The sequence below is a fragment of the Macaca mulatta genome, chromosome 1 (assembly GCF_049350105.2).
Source record: "Macaca mulatta isolate MMU2019108-1 chromosome 1, T2T-MMU8v2.0, whole genome shotgun sequence".
Classification (NCBI taxonomy): Eukaryota; Metazoa; Chordata; class Mammalia; order Primates; family Cercopithecidae; genus Macaca; species Macaca mulatta.
Genome location: NC_133406.1, coordinates 106,578,864 through 106,595,079, shown reverse-complemented (window position 1 = coordinate 106,595,079; position 16,216 = coordinate 106,578,864). Strand labels below are relative to the sequence as shown.

Genomic DNA, 16,216 nt, shown 5'->3' with positions numbered 1-16,216 from the left:
TTCACTTGATTAAAATGAGTCAACCATCTCCCTGGGACCCTGGGCTAGGCACACTCAAGAGGAAAAGCCAAGGTTACTTACCCGCATGGCTGTTTCGAAAGAGCCTGCCAGGATGTGATCAACTGGAAGCTGAGAGTTATTACACCAGATCTAACAAGAAACAAGAAAACCCAAGCCAAGTGAAACTTTGTTCTTCTCTATTCTCCAACACCTGTTATACACTAATCGAGTATTAGCCACTCATCCCTGCTGGTTTCTTCCTGCTTACCTGAGTTGGACTTGTTCCCTTGGTTGGGGGCACAAAGAAACCATCTTCAGCCCCACCAGCTGCCCCAGGGGATATATCCTAGGGGAAAACCAAAAATGGAGTATTGAGTAATTTTTTTTTTTTTTGAGACAGGGTCACACTCTGTCACCTAGACTGGAGTACAGAGGCATGATCTCGGCATACTGCAACCTCTGCCTTCCATGCTCAAGCAATCCTCCAACCTCAGCCTTCCGAGTAGCTGGAACCACAGGCACAAGTCACCACACCTGGCTAATTTTTGTATTTTTTTTGTAGAGATGGGGTTTTGCCATGTTGCCCAGGCTGTTCTCCAACTCCTGAGTTCAAGCGATCTGCCTGGCTCAGCCTCTCAAAGTGCTAGGATTACAGGCATGAGCCACCGTGCCCAGCCAAATTGAGTAAATTTTTTAGGCCATTCAAGCACTTTGTTCTGTTGAATCTAGAACACAACCATTTACATTGTTCCCTGCCTCCACTGAGGAAGAGGGGTGATAGTTGTGGGAGAAGACTGCCAAAAGAGGAGCCACCTCACCAGTGACAAAATGACTTATCAAAAACTCCAGGTGCTGCCTTCTCATAAGCTGCTGCTGGAAGAACGCTGATTACCTCATTCTTCTTTCTTTCAATGGGAGTTAAGCATCAGATTAGAGATAAGTCCTACATCCTCTCCTCTTTGAGCATATCAGGACAGATGGAAGTGACAAGGCCACTAACTTTGACTCTCTCATGCTTCCTGCTTCTTTTACTTTTAAAAATAGAGACAGGGTCTTGATATGTTGCCCAGGCTGGCTGGTCTTGAACTCCTGGGCTCAAGCAATTGTCCTGCCTTAGCCTCCCAAAGTGCTGGGATTATAGGCATGAGCCACCGTGCCCAGCCATCTTCCTTCTTTCAAATGGGAGATAAGCATCAGATTAGAAGGAGGGTCTAGTCCCCTTCCCTTCTGGAGACTTTAGGATAGTGGTGGGGGACAATAAGGCCTCTAGCTTCCACAGGGAGATATGGAGAGAACCTTCTAAGGGTACAAATTCCACATACCAGCTCAGGAGGGAGCTCCAGATCTTCTTCTACATCCCAGCCACCTCCTTCTTCCTGTCCCTTGCCAAGAGCATCATCCCCCAAACCTTCTGTAGCCTCCACAAACCCATCTGTAAGGAAAATTCAAGCTCAAAACAGATTTGGGCAGTGGCATAATCTTAGCCAAAGAAAGTAAAATCAATCCTAGTTGGTTTCATGGCCTGGAGGTCTGCAGATCTACCCACAACCCAGTCCCAATCCAAGGTGTCCATCGCCCCAGAACAGTCTTAAAACAGCACTTTTACCTTCATCCAATTGTAGCTCTGCATCCTCTCCCCAGCCCTCTGTACCAACAGTGTCAATGTCAATGTCAGCAGCCAGTGCTCCTCCCTTCCCTACAGAGGGAAGGAATAGAACGGAACTGGTTATAGTCCAGCAAGTCTGAGATATGGCCTTTTCTGCAGGCAGGTTAAATCCTTTCAAAAACAGGTGCCAAGCTTCTGCCTACTTATTACTTATTTTTGTGTAGTATTTATTTTTGTGGTATATATGTTATGCTAACTTGCAGTAGGTTTCACAGAGGGAGGGAATAGAAGACAGATGGAAGGAACTGGCCTTCCTGCTACCAAAAACTGGCTCTTAAATAATTTGTACTTACCAGCCTTTGGCTACCACTCTTGAATTTCTTCCTGAGAGCTTTGCTAAGCTACCACCACTACAATATGTACAAGGTGTCAGGCATAGGGTAGATAGAGGAGGTGGAGGAAAGACCGGGGTTCAGCACAAAATGCTTAAGAGTCTGTTTAGGCTCTTACTCATGTGAAATAAACTAGGAGACCAAGAAAACAGGAGGAGGTTAAGGGTGGAAGTGGTGGAGGGTGGTAGCACACATCTGCCTATACCCACATACCGGAATTACAGGTAGTTGAATTAGTACCTTTAAGATTGTGTCATGAATGATAAAATACTGAGCAAAGAACGTGACTACATATATAGTAAAACTTAAGAAAATATACCAAAATATTAACTGAAGTTATTGATGGTAGTAGAGGGATCCCTTGTTTTTCTCCCTATTTTCCAAATTTTCTTTAATGACCTGAAAATGCTATTTTAAGTTTTTATGACCGCACCATAAATGACTGGCATTTCAATACTCCATTAGGCTTCATGCAGAAAAAAAGGACAGATTAAACCAAATGCTAATGGTATTCTCTAGGACAGTTCTTCACAAAACAAACAACAAAAGTGGTATGGGAGAAGTAGGTACTTACCTTTGCTGGCAATGGTGCCTTCAAAAAATCCTTTGGATACGGTCAATAAAGGCCAATTGGTATCCAATGGCATGATAGGTGCAGGTGGCTGGAGCAACTTGGCATTAGGGTCAATGTCTGGGATCTGAATAGTAGAAGAAAAGAGGCTAAAAACAAACAGCACTTGGAAGTCACGTAAGGAAAGTTATGGAGCCTCCTTTGATGTCATTTGTTTCTCTGCCTCTCCTGATAACCAGGTGGGAGAGTGATATTCATAATTTTAAACTGTTCTAAGATCTTAGAGTTACTCCTGTAATAAGAGACAATCATGTAAATAAAGACTCACTGTCTCCTTCTCTGGGTCAAATGTTTCCTTTAGGCTCTCAGCTTCTTCATCTAAGCCATGGGTAGCAGCTGTGAGATAGGCCAGGGACTCTGTAGAGAAAACAGACTTTGTGGTATAGGTACATTTCCAAATGCATGTTGCTGGGGTAAGCAGCCTCTGAGATGGTCCCCACAGTGATCACTGACTCCTGGTATTCAAGTTGTTGCATAATACCCACCTCTTAAGTGTGGGCTGGATTTATTAACTAGCTTCTAATGGATAGAACATGGCAGATGTGATGGGATGTTACTTCCTAGATCTGGTTACAAAGATTGTGGCGTCTATCTTGGGGTGCCCTCTTTTGCTCACTTGCTGTAAGGGAAACTAGCTACCACGTTACAAACTTCTTTGGAAAGGGCAACACGAAAAGAAACTGACGTTTCTTAGACAACAGGGAGCAAGGACATGGGGGCTGTCAACAGCCATTAAGTGAGTGCAGAAGTAGATTCTCTCCCTGGTGAGTCTTCAGATACCTGCAGTCCTGGCCAACACTTTGACTGTAGCCTCACGAGAGACCCTGCTAAGCCATGCCACAAATTGTGAAATAATAAATGTTTGTTGTTTTAAACTACTAAATTGGGGGGTAATTTGTTACACAGCAACAGAGAACTAACTAGCTGCTTATCTTTGAGACCTATCCATCAGTGCTGAGAACCTTGGATATCCCTGACTCGTCTCTGTTACATCTCAAATCTAGTTACTGCAACAAATCATGTTGTTTCTACCTTCAAAATATATCCTGAATCTGACCAGTGCTCACCCCTCCACTAAGAGCACCTTGGTCCAAACTTCATCTTTCACCTTGTTTGTTCCCTAATACATCTCAAATGCTAATACAATGCTTGGTATATAGTGGGTTCTCAAAAATATCCCTTGACTATATATATGAATAAATGAGTGAAACCTCCAAACTGAAAATAAAGAATAAAATTCTAATGGCATCCAACCATGTGCATTTACTAGGGTGTCTGCTCTAGGCCTTTTAAAATCTCCTATCTTCCTCATGAATAACTATTTTCCTAAGGGTGTTTGGCTGGACTGAATATTCCGGCTGCACCTCGCTTTGGCTTTGAAGAAAATCTTCTAAGCACAGGAGGAACATGTTGTCTCTCCTAAAAAAATGCACAATAAAGAGAAATCCCTCACCGCTGTACACAAATTAACTCAACAAGAACAGAAAAATACTTCCTCAGACCCTGAAAAAGCTGGCAAGTCCCAGATACTTACTCTGCCCACAGTTCTTTAGGATCCGCACACGCTCTGACACATCACCCAGGTATAGGGCATTCTGATAGTGGCCACTCATGTCCTTTCTGATCTCAGCTGCACCAAGTAAGTAAGAGACATCAAGTTAGGTCTTTTCTTTTAAGTTCCCTTTCTCCTTTATTCACCTTCCTCCTTCCCCCAAGAACCCCTCTTCCGAAGCATCCTTAGTTTGAGGGCCTCACCAATCTTCATCATCTTGCGAAGTTTTTCTAAATTGCCAGTGATAAGATACAGGAAGGAAAGTTTGTCAAAGTTTTTGGTACGCTGATAGCACATTTCCACAATCTGGTGGTTTCCCTGTAGCAGGGCCACTTCTCCCAGCTTTTCCCAGCAGTTCTTGTCATCCAGTGCTTTGGCTGCTTCCAGAGCAATCTAAAGAATCCCCAGGGTTGTGTTAACAGGTTGAAGGACAATGTGACTCAAAACCAGGGACTCTGCAAAGCATCTGACTCTATATAAATTTCCCAAAGAATTTCTTATACTTTCAATTACTCCTAGCTTTTAGTCTAATTCCATTGAAAATTGGCCAGGCGCAGTGGCTCGTGTCTGTAATCCCAGCACTTTGGGAGGCCAAGGCAGGCGGATCATGAGGTCAAGAGCTCAAGACCATCCTGGCCAACATGGTGAAACCCTGTCTCTACTAAAAATACAAAAAATTTGGCTGGGCATCATGGTGCGCGCCTGTAGTCCCAGCTACTCGGGAGGCTGAGGCAGGAGAATCGCTTGGACCCAGGAGGCGGAGGCTGCAGTGAGCCAAGATCGCGCCATTGCACTCCAGCCTGGGCAATAAGAGTGAGACTCCTGTTTCAAAAAAAACAAAAGAAAAAAAAATTCAGTGAACACATAGAACCCCTTTAGATACAGGGATAGAAATAATCACATCACATTTATCCTCCTCCTCAGAAATTTACTTCTACAACAAAACCACCCAGCAGTTGCTGATTCCACAGAGCCAGTTCTTGCTTAGCTACCTTACTTCCTAACTGCCAGGTATGAAGATCCACAGGGGCTTTAGCAAAGACAGAGGAAATAATACTAGGAAGAAGTTCAGAACTGGAAAACGTTTTCCTAAGCCCTTTTCACCTTAGAAAGCAATGCCTATACATTCTAGGCCTCAGTGCTTAATAGGTACTCTTTCATCTAAGTAGCCAGTCAGCAAGATTAAGTGTCAAGGAAATAATAAGATTTTCAAATTCCATACCATCTTGCTTTTATCCTAGAAGTTACTAAATTCACACTAATTGAGGTTGACGAAAATAGAAATGCTGTGGGAGAAGCAGAGGCAGGTAAAGGTAGAGATGGGCAAAGAGCAACAGGAAGATGGCTCAATGTAACAACTAAAAAAATCCCAAATTTCATTATTCTGGCTAAAGAAGCAAGCCCAGAATAATGCCCTCCCAATGCCACTCTAACCCTCTCACCTCTAAGATAATATGGGGCTGATGACCATATTCCTCTCACCTCAATGTTTCCACACTCCAGTGCCAGACTAAAGCGAGTTTTCTCATCCTTGACAAAATGCAGTGCCACTTCAGGATAGCCCTTCTTCTGGAGATAAGCAATAATAGACTGGCCTACTAGTTTGGCATTCCTCACCATGTGCAGTACCTAGACATTTGGGGTAGGGTTGGGCAAGAAGTAGACATCACTCACAGGAAAGAAAAAAAAAAGAGTGCTGCCTCTCTTAATACTCTAGTTTGCATCCTCACTTCGTACCTCATCATATTTTCTGTTGATCAGGGCCAGCTTGAATTTGAACTCAGTGGGATCAATGGTGAGTACCCGGGGACGACACTCCCTGTCTAGGCAGTATACATTGTTGCCCTTCACCCGTGTAACATAGATGGGTAAATCCAGAGTTCGAATGATCCCGTGGTCCCTAAGAACAGAGGGTAAATGGCACAACTTTCAGTAAGTGAGAGGGAAAATCCATCCTGTGAAGAAATGGAACACACCTAGGAAACGGTCTTTTGTCAAGTGCCATTTGAACAATGATATAGATGGGAAGAGATTCAAAAAAGAGCAGAACTAAATGCCAAATTTATCGTATTCTTTCTATGATGGGGTAGATGGCATGATTTTTCTTTTTTTTTTTGAGACGGAGTCTCGCTCTGTCGCCCAGGCTGGAGTGCAGTGGCGCGATCTCGGCTCACTGCAAGCTCCACCTTCCGGGTTCACGCCATTCTCCTGCCTCAGCCTCCCGAGTAGCTGGGACTACAGGCGCCCACAACCGCGCCCGGCTAATTTTTTGTATTTTTAGTAGAGACGGGGTTTCACAGTGGTCTCGATCTCCTGACCTTGTGATCCGCCCGCCTCGGCCTCCCAAAGTGCTGGGATTACAGGCGTGAGCCACCGCGCCCGGCCGATTTTTCTTTATATACTATTATCCTAGAAGATGAGTAACAGACATGGCTATAGGAATCAGACCTAACAGTTAAATCTTAAGTTCTTATATATAATCAGTAGGTGATTATGGACAGATAACTCCTTTATAAGCTATAATTGAAAGTAGAAGAGAGGTATATGTGAAGAGTTCTGACAAAGAAATAATAAAAAACAGAAAGTATATATATATTTTTGAGATGGAGTCTTGCTCTGTCGCCCAGGCTGGAGTGCAGTGGCGCGATCTCGGCTCACTGCAAGCTCTGCCTCCTGTCACGCCATTCTCCTGCCTCAGCCTCCCGAGTAGCTGGGACTCCAGGCGCCCACCACCACGCCGGCTAATTTTTTGTATTTTTAGTAGAGACGGGGTTTCACCACTTAGCCAGGATGGTCTTGATCTCCTGACCTGATGATCCACCTGCCTTGGCCTCCCAAAGTGCTGGGATTACAGATGTGAGCCACTGTGCCTGGCCAGTTTGATTCTCTTAAAAAGTTACATCTTTATTCTGCAAGATCTGTAGTGATATCCCCTTTTTCATTCATACTATTTTCTTTTCTCTGAATTACCCTCATGAGAGGCTTATCAATTTTATTCAAGTTTTGCCTTTATTGAACTTCTCTATTGTATTTTTGTTTTCTATTTAATTTCTACTATTGGCTTTATTATTTTCTTCTAAGTACTTTCTTTGGTTTAAAAAGAACAGTAACATTTTTGAGATGAGTGCTTGCTAATTTTTAGTTTCTCCTAATATATACATGTAGAACCCAATAATTTTTAGTTTCACCATGTTGGCCTGGCCAACATGGTGAAACCCCGTCTCTACTAAACATACAAAAATTAGCCAGGCGTGGTGGTGCTTGTCCGTAATCCCAGTTACTCAGGAAACGGAGTCAGAAGAATCACTTGAACCCAGGAGACGGAGGTTGAAGTGAGCCGAGGTCGCACCACTGCACTCCAGCCTGGGTAACAAAGTAAGACTCCAACTCAAAATAGATAGATAGATAGATAGATAGATAGATGGATGGATGGATGGATGGATGGATGGATGGATAGATAGATAGGCAGATCGAAGGATCAAACTCCTAAAAAATAACATTTGCCAAAGCTGACTCAAAAATAAATAGAAAACACCTATAGTCCTGTAATAGCTAAATAAACTGAATCAAATTTTTAAAATCCTCCCATAGAGAAAGTCCTATGTCCATATGACTTCAAGGGCAAATTCTAATCAATATTCAAGGACGAATTAATTCCAATCTTATGCAAACTCATTGAGGGAACAGAAAAAGACACATTATTTGCTTACTTTATGAAATTCACACAACCTTGATACTAAAACCTAACAAAGACAGAAAGAAAAGGGAAAATTACAGGTAATCTCACTTATAAATATGTGAAAACATCAGCAAAATATTAGCAACCTAAAGCTAGCAATATTTGAAAAGGGTAAAAATATCAAGACCAAGTTAGGTTTATATCAGGAATATAATGTTGATTTAACATAAAAAAAATCAGCTGGGCACAGTGGCTCATGCCTGTAATCCCGGCACTTTGGGAGGCTGAGGCAGGCGGATCACCTGAGGTCAGGAGCTCAAGACCAACCTGACCAACATGGCAAAACCTCGTCTCTATTAAAAATTCAAAATTAGCCAGGCGTAATTGCTCACGCCTATAATCCCAGCTACCTGGGAGACTGACACACAAGAATTGCTTGAACCCGGGAGGTGGAGGTTGCAGTAAGCTGAGATCATGCCATTGCACTCTAGCCTGGAGTGAGACTCTGTCTCAAAAAAAAATAAAAAATAAAAAATAAAAAAAAAATCAATTTAATTCACTACATTAATCAATGAAAGGAGGAAAATTGTATGACTACCTCAATGCAGACTGAGCATCCCAAACAGGAAATCTGAAATGCTCCAAAATCCAAAAGTGAGCACTGAAATGACACTCAAAGGAAATGTTCATTGGAGCAGTTTGGACTTCAGATTTTTGGATGTGGGATGTTCAATCAGCAACGCAAATACTCCAAAATCAGAAAAAAATCGGAAATATAAAATACTTCTGGTTTCAAGCATGTCAGGTAAGAGATACTCAACCTGTATATGCAGAAAAGTTATCTAATAAAATTTAACATTTGGACCAGGCATGGTGGCTATGCCTGTAATCTCAGCACTCTGGGAGGCCATGGTAGGCCGACTGCTTGAGCCCAGGAGTTCAAGACCAGACTGAGCAACACGATGAAACCCCATCACTACAAAAAATACAAAAATGAGCTGGGCATGGTGGCATATGCCTGTAGTCCCAGCTACTTGGGAGGCTGAGCTGGGAGGATAACTTGAGCCCAGGAGGCAGAGGTTGCAGTGAGCCAAGATTATGCCACTACACAATGGGCAACAGAGTGAGACTCTCTGCCAAAAATAAATAGTTAAATTACATTAAATTAATAAATATATATAAATAAATAAATTCAACATTCATTGAAGGTAAAAAAAAAAAAAAAAAAAAAAACTCTTAGCAAAAAGAAATAGCAAAATTCCTTCACAGAAAAGGGATATACATTTAAAAAATCTACTGTAAGCTCACATAATTCTAAGACACTGAAAGTTCGCCCTTTAAGTTAGGAATAAGACAAGAATGTTTGCTGTCATTATGTTAACTCAACATTGCTGGAGATCCTAGTCAGTGCAGTAAGACAAGAAAAATATAGTAATATATAAGTACTTGAAAGAGAAACTAAATTGTCATTACCCACAGATACTATGATTATTTGTAAAGGAAATATAAATCCTAGAATTGATAAGAGTCTAGCAAGATTCCTTAAAATAAAATCAATTTTTTTTTTTTTTTTTTTTTTGAGACGGAGTCTTGCTCTGTCGCCCAGGCTGGAGTGCAGTGGCGCAATCTCGGCTCACTGCAAGCTCCGCCTCCCGGGTTCACGCCATTCTCCTGCCTCAGCCTCCCGAGTAGCTGGGACTACAGGCGCCCGCCACTGCGCCCGGCTAATTTTTTTCTATTTTTAGTAGAGACGGGGTTTCACCATGGTCTCGATCTCCTGACCTTGTGATCCGCCCGCCTCGGCCTCCCAAAGTGCTGGGATTACAGGCGTGAGCCACCGCGCCCGGCAATAAAATCAATTTTAAATTGATTTTATTGTATTTAAATTGAATTAACTATATTTCTAAATATCAACAAAATTAGAAAATTAAAATTTTAAATAGATATCCATTTACAAACAGAATTTTAAAACCGTCAAGTGTCTAATAAATCTAACCAAAGAAATGCAAGATCTCTATAGAGAAAACTATAAAACTTTATTGAAGGATGTTTCAGAAGACCTAAATGAATGAAGAGCTGCTATACCAAGTTCACAGATTAGGAAATTCAACACTGTAAGGACTGTAAAGATGGTGGTTATCCCCCAACTGATATAGAGATTCAATGCAATTCCAAACAAAATGACAAATGTTTTTGTGTGGAATTTCACGTTACTTTTTTTTTTTTTTTTTTGAGACGGAGTCTTGTTCTGTCACCCAGGCTGGAGTGCAGTGGCGTGATCTCAGCTCACTGCAACCTCAGCCTCCCAGGTTCACGCCATTCTCCTGCCTCAGCCTCCCGAGTAGCTGGGACTACAGGCGCCTGCCACCACGCCCAGCTAATTTTCTGTATTTTTAGTAGAGACGGGGTTTCACCGTGTTAGCCAGGATGGTCTTGATCTCCTCACCTCGTGATCCGCCCACCTCGGCCTCCCAAAGTGCTGGGAGTACAGGCTTGAGCCACGGTGCCCGGCCAAGAATTTCACAAGTTACTTTAAAAACTTATGTGAAGGGCTGAGCCTGGTGGCTGACGCCTGTAATCCCAGCACTTTGGTAAGCCAATGTGGGAGGATGGCTTGAGGTCAGGAGTTTGAGACCAGCCTGGCCAATATGGTGAAACCCCATCTCTACTCAAAATACAAATATTAGCAGGGTGTGGTGGCATGCGCATATAAGGCAGGAGAATCTGGGGAGGTAGGAGAATCACTTGAACCTGGGAGGCAGAGGGTGCAGTGAGCCAAGATTACGCCACTGTACTCCAGCCTGGGCAACAGAGCGAGACTCCATCTCAAAACAACAACAACAACAACGACAACAAAACTTATGTGCAAAGGCATAATTTCCTTGAAAATACCCTAACAACTTTTAAAAAATAAACAAAATAGGATCAGAGTAAGTGTTGTACCAGATGTGAAGATTTATCATAAAGCCACATTATTTAAGACAGTGTGGAATTAGAGCAGAGATAGACCACAGATCCTTGCATTTTTGAAAACATGATTTATGTATGACAAAGATGAGACTGCAGAACAATGGAGAAAGAGTGGTCTTTTCAATAATGCTGCTGAGAAATTGAGTGTCCTTATGGAAAAAGTGGGATTAAGCTTTCTATACCTCACAGCATACATAACAATCAATGTCAGGTAGATTATAGACCTAGATATAAAAAGCAAAGTTACAATGCTTTTACAAAAGAATACAGAAGAACAGTTTTATGATTTGGGAGTCAATAAAGATCTTTAAAATAGGATGAAACCTAATATCCATAAAAAATAAAGATTCATAAACTTAACTACGTTTTAAGACTGTCTGTTCATTAAAGGATACCATAAGGAAAATCAGAAGACATGCTACAAAAGGGGAGATACTGGTATTTGCAACATGTAGCCCTGACAAAGGACAGACATTCAAAAAAGAAAGATAATGTAAGACAGATTAAAGATTTGAACAGAATTCATATGAGGAAATCCTACTGGATGGCCAGATGAAAAGGTGCTCAATCTCATTAGGAAACAGAGAACAGCAAAACAAAATTACAAGGAGATACCATTACACATCCATCAGATGGACAAAAATAAGTCTCACCAAACCAAGTGTTGGTCAAGAAGGCAAGAAAGGAAATTTTTTCTTTCTTTCTTTTGAGACAGAGTTTCGCTCTTGTTGCCCAGGCTGGAGTGCAAGGGCACGATCATGGCTCACTGCAACCTTTGCCTCCTGGGTTCAAGTGATTCTCCTGCCTCAGCATCTGGAGTAGCTGGGATTACAGGCACCCACCACCACGCCCAGCTAATTTTTTTGTATTTTTAGTAGAGACAGGGTTTCTCCATGTTGGTCGGGCTGGTCTTGAACTCCTGACCTCTGGTGATCCGCCCGCCTCAGCCTCCCAAAGTGCTGGGACACAGGAGTGAGCCACCGCGCCCGGCCCAAAAGGAAATTTTTATACCAAGCTGGGGGGCATGCAAATTGGTACAGCCACTTTGAAAAGCAGTTTCACAGCTGGGCACGGTGGCTCACAGCTGGGTGCGGTGGCTCAAACCTGTAATCCCAGCACTTTGGGAGGCCAAGGCGGGCAGATCACAGGGTCAAGAGTTCAAGACCAGCCTGGTCAACATGGTGAAACCCCATCGCTACTGAAAATACAAAAATTAGCTGGGCGTGGTGGTGCGTGCCTATAATCCCAGCTACTCGGGAGGCTGAGGTAGGAGAATCACTTGAATCCAGGAGGCGGAGGTTGCAGTGAGCCGAGATCACACTACTGCACTCCAGCCTGGGCGAGATTCCACTTCAGAAAAAAAAAGAAAAGCAGTTTCACATTGCCTAATAAATGTGAAGATATGCATACTCTATGGCCCAGCAATTCTACTCCGAGGATACACTCTAGAGAAATGTATGTACAAGTACACCAGAAAACAGGTAAAAGAATGTTAAGCATTGTTCACACAAGCCAAAAACTAGAATTCACTCAAATATTCCTTAAAAGAGTAGAACTGACAAACTGTGGTATAATCATATAATTATACAAAAATGAAAATAATTACATTGGAGCTACAAGATGGATGAATCTTACAAAATATTGAGCAAAATATGAAAAAATATATTCAGTATGGTTTCATTTATAGGAAGGCAAAACCAGGCAAAACTAAATCATACCAAGAAACACAGGGCAGTAAAATTATAAAGAAAAGCAAGGAAGAAATTAACTGTAAAAACTAGAATGTTATTTTTGGTGGAAACAGGGTGGGTTGTGACCACATGGCAAAGGGCTTCTGGGGTGCCAGCACTGTTCTGTTTTTTGACTTGGGTGGTAGTTATGTTGATGTTCACTACATAACTTGTTATTCTATATATTTTTTTATGTAATCGTCTACATTTGTTTTAGAGTTCTCAATTTTTAAAAAGTTGAAAAAAGAATGTTCTGATGCCCTTTGCACATATATGGCAGGTAAGACTTTTCCATGAAGGAAGTTCACTGAGGGCTTCAGTTACATCTCAAGACAGGACAGTGATTTCAGGAAGCTGCCTTCTCCCATTCTGTATCCCAGATAATTAACTTACCCAGTGGTGACAGCATATTTGATGTGGTTGCTTGTGGTATAGATAAATACCCCACTCTCATCCCAGGCCCCACTCTTGACACGAATGTTCTCATGAATGTTACATAAAGCATCCAGTTTGCGGTTACAGATCACAATGGCTGTAAGAGGCAAAGGGCATGAGTGTTCTGTTGGATAGGGTAAGTGCCGTAGACTGGCAGGAATGGGGGTGGGAGGGACTGGTCTCTAAATCAGGGTGGATATAATGAAGACTCACCGTGTTTGGCTAGTAGTGCTACATGTGACATGTCTGCTGACCAGATAACATATTTCACTTTAGAAATCTTCACAGATGCCAGAGTCCTGAGATAGACAGAGATGTGCAAACATGAATGGATCTATTTCCCTTATCTCAGGTTATGATCTACATCAACTGCACCCTCTAATTAATGTAAACCCCAATTTCTTAATGCAATACTAATTACACAAAATAATGTAATTTCTACATAGTAGCTCAGTGACTTAAACATTTTGGCTCACACTGTGCACTTTCCCCCTCCTCAACCCCCTCTCCCTCATTTCCTTGTATTGTTAGGGAATCTGTGTATGTCTATTTTCACCACTGGACTGTAAGCTCCTTTAAATATAGGAACTATGTTATTAATCTGTGTCTCTCTCATTCTAAGCCCTGAGAACACGCTTTGTTCAGGTAAGTACTGTAAAACCAGATAAATAACCAAGACTCTCGCTGTAATGCTAGTGTGGATGTGCAGGATGGAGAGTGATCACAGAAAGGAAAAGTTACTACAAAGAGTCTTGGAGCACAAGAAGTGGCCAAGCAACAAGACAAACTCACTTGGGGAAAAAGGTTCCCACTAAAGATGTCCACTCTCCCCAACTACATGGCTGTTTGCTTAGGGGCACCTGATATGTTACCGCTTCTGCTGTACGTCAAAGAGTGTGATAGAGTCCGCATCTCGAAGCAGGAGATTGCCTGTGCCAGCATAGAAGATCTCATCACAATTGGGCACCTGTACCTTTTTGGTGATCTCATTCTTCAGATTCTTGATCAGAAGCTGCAATAAGTATTAAAGATGGGGTTAAGAGAAGAAGTGTGTATAGATGATGATGGCAACTGATGATGTCTCTCAGCAATTGTTCCTCGGCGTCAATTAACAAGTATTTTTTGTCCTGTCCATGTCAATGACCACTGCAGACAGACCACGCCAACCAAGATCTTCTCTAAGGTCTTTAATACATATTTTTTCTCCTCCAACTAAAACATTCTGAGAAGTCCCAACTAAAGTCTGAATTCCTCAATGAACAACAGAGAGAAAACAGTGTTTCTGGGGCTTAAATTTTGTTAAATATTTTCTTCAGAGTGCTTTATCTTGTGCTGGACCTATTACATTTCAAATAACAATGGAGACAGCAGAACAAGGAGGGAAATTTCCTCATCCAGCCCATTCACTTCAGATTTGATGCATTTTGGGCTCCTGTAGTCAACAGTGACTTTAGCTTGGTTCTTAAACCCAGAGCCACAGCAATCATCTACCCAATCAAATCAGTTTTAATGCCTTTCCCCCAAGAGGGTTTAGTGTAGGGCTAGAGACAGAGGTATAGCCAATACACGAGAATCACGGCTGCTCGGGGGAGAATAGAAAAAACAATGGTCTTTATTTTGCAATACACAGGCCGCTGCCACCACACTCCCCAAATTAGTTTCCGCTTTTAGTCTTAACTCACCGAATGCATCCGATCTAGGACAGCAAACCGATTTCGAGCGACCCAAACGGCTGTTAGGCCTGAGGATCGTTTCCCTTCAGGCGCTGAGAAGAACAAAACCAAAGGGTGGGAGCATGTGGTGAGTCACTGGCAGGTGACATAGTCGGGTGCCATGGAGCTGCCAGTCTTGCTGGATGCCATCTTGGCTTTGCCAGTTGAGCTGCTTCCTAACTAATTCAGCCATAACCTGGGGCTATTATTGAGTGACTTTTCCCCACCAGTCCCCTCCAAACACCAACCACCACCCCTGCCAAGGCTCTTTTCTCTAGGCCAAGTGGTTGCATTTCAGCCAACATCATGTACTGGCAGAAGGGCCGCCCATCTTGGGAGACAGCACACTCCATCAAGCTAACGAGCAGGGCCTCCCTGGCCAAGCTGCAGCAAAGCAAGCCTGTGTCATAGGACCCCCTCCCCAGGATGCAGCTGCTCTGCTGCTTTTAACATGCAAATGCTGACTTCCTAGTAGGGCAGGGTGGGGCAGAGCACTCCCAACTAAATCTTGACAGGAGAGCTTGGTGCTGGGTGGTATTTAGAACCAAGCTGTTGCTCTGTAAATGTCAACTGACCATTCTTATCAACTTGACGAGAGTTAAAAAATGTTTCTCAGTTCAGTGGCTTATTAGAATTTTGAAATGGACACTCCATTCTCTGGGAAACTTGTAGAAGGATAAACAGAAGGGTGCATCAAAATACTCTTTTACCTATTAGACCAGCAGAAAACTGGAGAGAACATGTTGGCCAGTCTTGCCCCTGGCATCTGGAGGGCAGGCAATTTATGAAACTAATTATTATCAAAACTAACACTCCCATTTTCCAGGGGCCAGGAATCTGCATTATTCAAGCCTATCACTGTTGCCCACCATTGGGCTGCCCCTTTATTATTATCTCCCTCAAAAAATGAAGTACAGAATATAAAAGTGGTAACAAAACAAAACAAAATATTTTAAATTCTATTAATTGTAAACACAGATGGGGGAAAAAAAAAAAAAGCAAAGGGCTGAGTTGGGAGGTACCAAACCATAAGATTTAGTCAGAAATGGCTTAACTAATTTATAAGGGAGAATTTGACTTATGGATACCAAATACAAATACATTTTCTTTCTCTCACTATGAACACATTTAAAAGAGAGGAGATAGATTAGCAACAATAATAACCCAGTGGCACCCAGCTAGTAAATTATTTCTCAGGAAACTGTTGATGGGGTCTAAAATATCATGAAAGTATGCCAGTAAGAGTGGGGATCTGCAGAATAAATCTCTGATCTGGTACTAGCTATAAACCCGCTGGAGGAAGTGCACTGAAAGGACCATAGGCAATAGTCAAATCCATTCTGAGAATGTTTTGTCAGCAAGTTCTAATCACAAGGACGTCAACAAGGGATGGTGGTGATGGAAGAGGTAGGCAGGAGTCTCAGCTGGATCCTGGGATCCCAGGTGGGGTGTGGGGCTGTTAGCAGCCTCATCTTTTTGACACACAAAAGGAAGCAAATCGAATCTGGA

At 42.4% G+C, this 16,216-nt stretch overlaps 1 protein-coding gene across 9 annotated transcripts in view; it reads right to left on the bottom strand.

The window, feature by feature from the left end:
• The window catches only part of COPA (COPI coat complex subunit alpha), a 53,492-nt gene that overhangs the window by 3,814 nt on the left and 33,462 nt on the right, over positions 1-16,216 (bottom strand). For 7 of the 9 annotated variants that reach the window (XR_013396051.1, XR_013396053.1, XR_013396048.1 and 4 more), the window contains exons 14-27: positions 14,678-14,760; positions 13,868-14,007; positions 13,209-13,294; positions 12,954-13,092; positions 5,919-6,081; positions 5,664-5,810; positions 4,385-4,574; positions 4,164-4,259; positions 2,898-2,986; positions 2,573-2,696; positions 1,607-1,696; positions 1,323-1,432; positions 269-346; positions 82-150 (exon numbers count right to left, since the gene is read on the bottom strand). Coding sequence is in view for 2 of the 9 variants with exons in the window: in XM_015113474.3 (XP_014968960.1) it covers positions 82-150; positions 269-346; positions 1,323-1,432; positions 1,607-1,696; positions 2,573-2,696; positions 2,898-2,986; positions 4,164-4,259; positions 4,385-4,574; positions 5,664-5,810; positions 5,919-6,081; positions 12,954-13,092; positions 13,209-13,294; positions 13,868-14,007; positions 14,678-14,760 (1,604 nt within the window). In the remaining 7 variants the exon portion in view is untranslated. Of the gene's footprint in view, positions 1-81; positions 151-268; positions 347-1,322; positions 1,433-1,606; positions 1,697-2,572; positions 2,697-2,897; positions 2,987-4,163; positions 4,260-4,384; positions 4,575-5,663; positions 5,811-5,918; positions 6,082-12,953; positions 13,120-13,208; positions 13,295-13,867; positions 14,008-14,677; positions 14,761-16,216 lie in introns of all 9 variants that reach the window. The other 2 variants (XR_013396047.1, XM_015113467.3) reach the window with 1 other exon arrangement.